General features: G+C 63.7%; 1 protein-coding gene across 1 annotated transcript; it reads right to left on the bottom strand.

The window, feature by feature from the left end:
• Nucleotides 1-605: 605 nt before the first annotated feature.
• MMP9 (matrix metallopeptidase 9) lies at nucleotides 606-7,827 on the bottom strand. The gene is made up of 13 exons (XM_032219068.1): nucleotides 7,322-7,827; nucleotides 6,668-6,897; nucleotides 6,276-6,424; nucleotides 6,030-6,161; nucleotides 5,767-5,940; nucleotides 4,911-5,084; nucleotides 4,521-4,694; nucleotides 3,823-3,978; nucleotides 3,284-3,470; nucleotides 3,051-3,190; nucleotides 2,773-2,923; nucleotides 2,326-2,429; nucleotides 606-1,351 (listed from the first exon to the last, which is right to left on the bottom strand). The coding sequence occupies exons 1-13, from the start codon at nucleotides 7,469-7,471 to the stop codon at nucleotides 1,242-1,244; spliced, it is 2,031 nt and encodes a 676-aa protein (XP_032074959.1). The 5' UTR covers nucleotides 7,472-7,827; the 3' UTR covers nucleotides 606-1,241.
• Nucleotides 7,828-8,231: the final 404 nt, after the last annotated feature.

Below are 8,231 nucleotides of genomic sequence, written 5' to 3'. Positions count from 1 at the left end.
AACAATTGGGCTGGGGTGGCCGCCCTCACCCAGACCTTACGCTGAGCTGCTCTTCAGGGAGAGGAGAGACCTGATGACTTTCCCCCTTTTGTCTGTGTCTTGTGGGGGGGAGGAGAGCCGCAGACTCAGGTCAGGCGTTTTCTGAATGTTTGAGCCCCAAAAGTTCCCCATGGCTGCTCCAGCGGCTCTTTCCAGCTCCAGGCCCAGCGGGGGCTTTGATCTCCCTGCTTGCCAAGACCGGAGCTTCTGCTGGAGACCCCAGGCCCTTCTCTAGTCCCCTCCGTCCTTCTACGCCCCCCCCCCGTCTTCCACAAAGGTTTCCTAGTTTGCACGGGCAAACAAATGGGGGGGGGGGTTGCTGGGCTTCTCCAGGGAACAAACTCTGTTGCCATTGGAGGCTTTTGTGAGCTGCAGATCATTTTGACCCAGAATGGAAAATATCGGCCTTGCCCAGCCCCACGTGGTGCTTCCCCCCCCCCCCCAGAAAGCCTCAACACGAACCTCCCGCGATGTATGGACTGTTCCCGGCAGGATTTTATCCTCCCCCTCCCCCCCCCTCCGCCAGTAAGCAGCTACAGCCGAATGGACAGAAAACAGGCAAGAGATACAACAAAACGAAATCTTTATTTCCAAAAAATAACACCAGGGATTTGCAGTAACCCAGGCAATGCTGAGAGCAAAACCCAGCAGGTCCTCCCCCAAAATGAAGAGAGAGGGGGGGGGAAGGAGGGAGAGGGGGGGCAATTTGAGCAGGGGGCTGGACTAGAAGACCTCCAAGTTTCCTTCCAACTCTCTTGTTCTGTTAAAGCCAGATATCCAAATCCCCTAGAAAGGCAGAGCCGGAGGGAGAAAAGTGGGGAGCAGATGGGAGCCCCCCTTTCAATCACAAATAGTTGCAAAGCTGCAAAGAGTGCCCCCCCCCCATGAAGTCTCCCTCCTCTCTGTCGGCTGCTTCCTGAGCAAGGGACGGAAGTCGGGGGAGGGGCTGGGGGCTGGAGCTTCCCACGCCGTTCAGTGGATCGGGACCACGGCTGAGGAGAACTCTCCTCCCCCCCAGCGCAGCCCCTTCCTCGTCCTGGCAAGTCTTCCACAGGCTGTGGGGGCCCGAGGGGCCAGGGCAGCATTTGGCCCCCCAAGCAGAGAGCCCGCCCCATCAGCTGGCCAGCCGGGGGGGGGGGTCGAAGCTGCACAGCAATGCCCCCCGTCCAGAGGCCTTTTGAAGCAGAGGGTCCAGGTGGGTCTCATTGTTCAGGGCACTTCAGGACGTCCTGCTTGAAGTACCCCACCCGGGTCACCTGGTAGCGGGGGCTCATCTGCCAGCAGAAGGGGTGGCGGCAGAAATGGAACCTCCCTGGAAGAGGGGAAACAGCGGGTGAAGGTGAGCGGGCGCTGCGGAGCGGCCACAGGGAAGGAATCGCAGGGGCCCCCATGGGAGACCTCCTCCTGGCCCCTGGGACTCTCTCCTGGGAGGGAGGGAGGGACCCTAAAGCAGACCCAGAGCTCCTGGCACTGAGCTTGGTGGGTCAAGGGGGAATCATCCTCCCTACAGGCCTTGCGGGGGGGGGAGCCGCCCCCTCCCCATCTTCTCAACCGTTCTTCCAAGGTCACCTTCTTCCCTTGGGGGCTGTAAAGGCCCTTGGGGGGCCCACCAGCTTTCCCATTGACCCAGGCGTAAGTGCCAGATGGGTCGGTAGACTTTTCGCCACATGCTGTGCATCCCAGAAGGCATTCAGGGATGGGGGGGGGGCAGAAAGAGTCCCCAGCAAGGGTAGGAGAGGAAGGGGGGAAGGTTCCCCCCCTCAGGGAATCCCAAGGAGCCTCTTCCTCCACGCTCGGGGTGGGGGTGGGGAGCTCTTCTACTGAATTCAGGCATGTCCCCCCTTCCCCCTCCCTGCTAGGAGAGCCCCCACCTGAAAGGGTTTGCCCAGAGCCCAATCAGAGGAGCTCCAGCAGCACTGCCTGACAGCTCACAAGTTAAAGCTCTGTGTGTGTGTGTGTGGTGTGTGTGTGTGTGTGTGTGTGTGTGTGAGTCCCCTACATGAGAGAGGGAGGGGGTTCCCTCTTCTTCCCCCTCCTGCCCCCTCCTCCTTTGGCAGAAGCCCCCAACCAGCAAAGCCGGAGATAGGGATGCTCTTGCTCGCTGCTGCCCTCTCGTGGCCATCTGTCTTCTGCAGCCACCCACTGCTGCTTGCTGCACCAGGGAGGAGGAAGTCCCTAGACGGCCCCCTTGCATAGCAGAGACCCCCTGCAGAGGACCCATGAGAGGGGCGGGGGGGGCTGTCTGGGCCCCACCTGAGGCTGTCCCCCCTCCTGCCCCCCCCTTACCTTTGTACTGGAAGACCAGGTTAGCATCAGTGGGGACCCCAGGAAAGAGGCTGTCAATGTAGCGGGGGAAACCCCTGTCCACCTGCTCCTTTTTCACATCCAGCCTGGGGGGGAGGGGAGGAAACGTTAGCAAGGTCCCTCTAGATGCCCCCGAGGGCGCCTCTTCCTGTGCAGGGATCTGCTTTCCTTCTCCATGGAGCTACCTGTGGGGTGCAGTCCAGGGAGCCAGGCCAGACCAGGCAAGGCAGCCGGCGGGGGGTGGGGTGGGGGAAGAGCTCAGGCCAAGGGAGGGGGGTGGCTGGGGATGCAGGAGCCCCCCTGGGAGGCCGCTGCTGGGGGCTCCTGGAAGCTGAGCAGCCTCTGTCCCCCCCCCCAGCCTCTGGCCCCCAAAGGAAGGGGGTTGGGCAGAGGGACCCCACGTTCCCCCCTCCCCCGAGGCTCAGGTACCTCCAGAACTGATCTCCGCTGAAGAGCAGGATTCTCCCCTGCTTCCGTGTCAGGCTCCCCACAATCTTGCGCACGTCTCTCCCGATGCCCAGCTTGTCAAGGCTCCGGGGGCCGAGCACCCGTGGCCCCTGGGACAGCCAGAAGCGCTGGCCTGCAAGAGGAAGGGGTGGCTGGCTGAGCAGGGGCCCCTCTCTGGGCAGAGGAGCCGGCTGCAAGGGCCCTCTGCAGGGGAAGGGGCCGCCCCCATGGGGGCCCTTTGGGTGGGGAGGGGGCCTCACCCGAGAAGAAGAAGATCTTCTTGGTCAGAGGGTCCTGGAAAGCTGCGTCAATCACATCTGGGAGGTCCGGCCAGGTGCTCTGGATCCGCAGGGGCCCCTCCAGGGGCCCGTGCCCCGTGCTCGACATTCGCCAGTATTGCCTGGGCAAGAAAGGCGGCTCAGTCTGAGCTCAGTTTCCCCCACTGGGCCCAACGCCCGAGTCCTTCCAGGCCCCCTCCTGCCTCGCCACTCACCCGTCCTTGAAGAAGTGCAGCGCCTTCTGGATCTCGCCCACCCCATCAAAGCCCCCCACCTGGCAGGCACTGCTCCGGCCATCCACAGCGGGGGTCTCGGTCACGGAAGAGCCGTCGTCATCCCCAGCTTCCGTGGGGGCCTGAGAAGGGGGGCTGGGCGCCGTGGGCTGAGGGCCGGATCCTCGACCTAGTGGGGGGGGAGGAGCAGCACAAGCATCAGAGGCTCTGATTTGGGGGAGGGAGGGGCTGGCAGAAGAGCAGAAGCAGCTCAAGCGTTGAGCCAAGGGGGGCCGGAGCATTGCGAGGGGACTGAGGACCTCCAGGGCTGCTTCCACATCTCGGTGAAGGGACTTGGGCCTCGTGTTCTTCATGGAAAGGGCTTCCAGACCAGCCTCACCCAGGAGACGGTGTGTGAACAGGTGCCCAGTCCCCCGATTCCCTTAGGAACTTCCCGGGCAGGGACTCAGGGAGGGAGGGAGGACAGCCTGCTTTCTGCTCCCAGGAAACCCCTCCCCCTGGCAACCCCCCCTCCTGCTCACCATAGAGGGACTGGATCCCGGCCACATCGTCCGGATGCAGCTGGAGGTCGGCCATGTAGGTGTACATGGGGTACATCAGGGCCTCCCGGATGCTGGAGTGCTCCAGGCCCAGCGAGTGGCCGAACTCATGTGCCGCAACCAGGAAGAGGCTGTAACCTGGGGGTGCAAAGCGGCAGCAGAGGCTGGACCGGGGCCCTCGATCCCTGTGGCCCCTGGGTCATCGTCCCCCCGTCACCACCCTTCTCCCTGCTGAGGAAGGCACCCATTCCCCTAGGCTGCCGGACACACTTGGTGCGTGTTTGTGTTTGTGTGCGTGTGCAAAAGTAAAGGTCAATTGCTCTCTTGGCCATCATGTCCGAATCCGAGGCATGGCGCTTGTCTGTTTCCTGGCCAAGGGAGCCAGCGTTGTCCAGAGACTTTTCTGTGGCCATGTGGCCAGCAAAGGGAAAGGCCAAAAGCGAATGGAATGCCGCTAACTTCCCACTGAAATGGTACCTATTTATCTACTCACACTTGCCTGCTTTCGAACAGGAGCTGGAGCGAGGAACGGGAGCTCACCCCGTTGCGTGGCACTCGGGCTGTCAGCTGAGAAGCTCAGCATCGTTAATGGCTGAGCTATTTGTGCCCTGTGGGTGGGAGTGCTGAGTCCCCTCCCCACCAGTTTCCCAGGGGGGCAGTGAAAGGAGCTTCCCCCATACCTTGGTCGGGGCAAAGGCCCCACTTCTTGTCCGCATCGTAGTCGCTGGTCGTGGCGCACCAGAGTTTCCCATCGGTGCGTCCCTCCGTGGTGCAGCTGCTGTACATCTGGCCCAGGAACTTGAAGGGGAAGGAGCAGGGCTCCCCCTGGGAGTTCCCTCCAATCACAGCTGTGTCTGTGGGGGGGGGAGGGAGAGGTCAGCCTTGGCCCCCAGCTGTTGCAACGGCCGAGCAGAACTCCCTGAAGCTGAACGTGAGACGGTCAGGGCTGCTCAGTGGGCTCTGCAGCTGCAGCCCCTCTTGGTAATGCCAGGGCTGAGGTCGTCCCTGAGCTCATGCATTCCCCACACTGCACCCCGTCCTGAATGCCAGACGCCCCCAGACCCTCCTACCTCTATTTGGGCAGAAGCCATATTTCTTGTCCTTGTCAAAGTCGGCGGTGGTCGCGCACCAGCGGTAGCCATCTGTGCGGCCATCGGTGGTGCAACCCTGGTAGGATTTGCCGTCAAAGATGAAGGGGAAGACACACTTCTCCCCGTCGCTGTTCCCGTCGTAGGTGAAGAGGACTAGCAAAGCAGACGGGGAAAAGGAATTCACCCAACCAAACTCCCCTCATTGTCTTCCTTGGGGGGCAGCTCAGTTCCCCTTATTATTCATTAATTTATTACACTTATAGGTCACCCACCTTGTAAGTGGCTGACAACTGAAGGAGGAGCAGGGGGCTCAGAAGAGAATGGCCTTGAGAAGCCCCTCCCACCTGCTCCTGGTTCGATTGTAGTGGGGGCCTGTTTGCTCCCTCCCCCCCCACCTGGGAGGGACTGTGCAGCTCAGCTTTCCAAAGCCAGGTGGCCCCTTCTGCCCCCCCCCCATCTCCCCACATGTTGTGGAGCAATTAGGGCTTCAATAATCCTGACCAATCCAATCACTGGAGATCTTTAAGAAGAGACTGGGCAGAGCCTTGTCTGGACTAGTCTAGGGCAGGGGGGGGGTCTCCAACCCCAGGTCTGTGGGCCAGGGACGCGCAAACAAGGGAAGACCCCCTGGCAGCACACGAAACCCCGGCCCCCGACCCACTGAAAGACCCCTCTGCAGGGAACCGGTCCCTGGGGCCCGGAGGTTAGAGGCCACCGATGTAGGGTCTCCTGGTTGAGCAGGGGGGTGGACTAGAAGACCTCCGAGGTCTATTCCTATTCTACCCTTCCCCATTCCGTTCCCGCTCTTCCCGCTTTCCGAGTCCCGGCTACTCACGTTCGCTGGGGCAGAAGCCGTATTTCTTGTCCTGGTCAAAGTTGGGGGTGGTGGCACACCAGGGCAGCCCGTCTTCCCTCCCTTCAGTGGTGCAGGTGGAGTAGCTTTTGCCCTCAAAGGTGAAGGGGAAGCGGCAGGAAGAGCCGTTGGCATTGCCAAAGTAGGTCTTCACCACTGCGCAGCAGAGAAGGGGAGAACCGGCCGTCAGGAGGGCAAGGCTCCAGGGCCCAGAGGAGCACCAGCCAGCAAGGGGGCTAACTCACCGAGGCCCGTGCCCAGCGTCCAGAACTCGTCATCGTCAAAATGGGCATCCCCGCTGAACCCGTCTTTGCCAGGAGGGAAGGCATGGGCCAGAAGGTTATCCTTGCCATCAAAAGGGTAGCCGTCACCATGCTCTGGGGAGGGGGAGGGGGGGAGAGAGGTCACAATCTGAGCAGGAATTCTTTCAAGACAGATGGGGGAGGGGGCGACCCCAGCTGCCCCCCCCCCAATCCTCCCCTCGCACTCACCTCCGGTTCCAAACTGGATGAGGATGTCCACCTCCCCCTCCTGCTGGCGGGTGAAGGTGAGGGGGGTCACCTGGCTCCACACCTTGAAGGCTCTGGTGAAGGCGTCCTCGATGACGGAGCCGTCCAGGTCAGGGGAATAGTTGACCACCCTGGCAGAGAGTGGAGGCTCAGAGGCTGCCAGAGTGCCAGGCGCCCTGAAGCAAGCCCTGCCCCCCCCTCTCCAGACACACACACACACACACACACACAGAGGAAAGTGCAGGGCTGCCGCTGAGGGGGGGGGCAACCTTCCCCAATCTGCTGCCCTCCACCCAGGAATCTTGGGGTCCCCTCCACTTGCAGTCTTCCACGAAGGCGGGGGCTGTGTCCGGTGAAGGTGCGCGCTCACTCACCGGTAGGTGAGATCCGTGTGGTCCCACTTGAGGTCGCCCTGGAAGGTCTGGAAGCGACCCACGTCCGGGACTCCGCAGCGGGGCGCCCGCACGGCCGCCATGGTGGAGGCGTCCAGCTCCCCTGTTTGCGGCAAGCCCAGCTGCTTCTGCATGGCCCTGAGGGGGGTCTCCAGCTTCACCTGCCCCCCGGGGTGGCTCGCCGTCAGGTACCCGTAACGCTGGAGGTAGCGCTGCGGAGACAGAGGAGGGGCGCTAGCGGGGGGCTCCTGGGCGGGGATGGGCCAGGCGGCGGGTGGGGGGGGCGGCCCTTGTGGTGACCTCCTGTCTTGTCCTTCAGCCCAACCCTCATCCCGTGACCGGATCCCCGGGGCTCTCCGGGCCTCCCCAGGGGCCCAAGGAAGAGCCGGCTGGGAGTCACTGGCTTCTTACAGCGGCGCCCACGCGGGGTCCGCCGCTGGCCTGGGTCGGGCCAGCGCAGCGCAGCGCCAGTTAAAAAAGCGCCCGGCGCCAGCGGGGGACTAGAGGCAACCGGGCGCCCCGCAGGGATCGCGTCGCCCCGCTCGCCCTCCCGCCCCGCTCGCTCTGGCGAAGTCCGAAGGGCGGCGGGGAAAGGAGGGTCTCTGGCCCCGGAGATAGCGCAGCTCGGAGACTCACGGTGGCCAACTGCCGCTCCGTCAGGCGGCTGAGCGCGTCCCCGGGGAAGTTGACGACCACGGGGCCCTTCCCCTGCAGGGCGGCGGCCCAAGCGCAGGGCAGCGGCGGGAGCGCCAGGAGGAAGAGGAGGGTCGCGGCGGGGACCCTCATGGCTGCTGAGGCGAGGCGGGCGAGGGTCTCGGGTCTCGGGCTGGGCGCGTCTCTCCTTCTCTGCTCTCGGGTTCTGCGGGAAGCGCGAAGCTCAGGCGAGCCCAGGAGTCTGCAGCCCGACCGCCGGCGGGGCCCTTTATGGTCCTCGGGGAGAGGGAAGGGGGGGAGGCTGAGTCAGCCGCGGTCCCTCCCCCCCCCGGGTGGAAGAGGGGGAGAACCGGCGGGCGCTGCCACTTCCTGGACTTGCCTCAACAGGAAATGTGAAACGCAGCCGGGACCAGCCGCGGGTTCGAAGAGGGCAGCCGTCCGCCTCGACCGGGCTCGGACGCCGCTGCCGGAAGGAGGCAACGTCCCAGGCGCGCCTGGCTTCCCTGGCCCCAGTCCTTTGTGGGGCGGCATCAGAGCCCTTCAGGCGCTGCCCCAACTGCCACTCCAGCCTCTGCTGGGGCAGGAAGGGATGGGGACCCTCAGAGTGAGGGGCTGGCTAGGAAAGGGCTCCTTGGGCTGCTCGCTGCACTAGGAGGCTGCCTGCCCGAGCCTCCAACCAAGGCCCGTTGCCTGGGCATTATTCTGGCCCAGGGCCTCTTCTTCGTCTGGCCAAGCTCCCACCTAGGCCCAGGACCTGGGGGCCCTCAGGGGCAGCCCCTACTCTTTCTTTTGGGAGAGGGAGGAGGCTGGGACACTCCCAGAGCCCTTCCCCACCCCGCAGTCCCCCCCCCCCGTGCCTCCCTCCAAGAAGTGGGTGGGTGCCCCTCTCCTG

The sequence above is a fragment of the Thamnophis elegans genome, chromosome 5 (assembly GCF_009769535.1).
Source record: "Thamnophis elegans isolate rThaEle1 chromosome 5, rThaEle1.pri, whole genome shotgun sequence".
Taxonomy (NCBI): domain Eukaryota; kingdom Metazoa; phylum Chordata; class Lepidosauria; order Squamata; family Colubridae; genus Thamnophis; species Thamnophis elegans.
The sequence above is the reverse complement of the archived record's forward strand: the minus strand, read 5'-3'. Positions and strand labels throughout refer to the sequence as shown.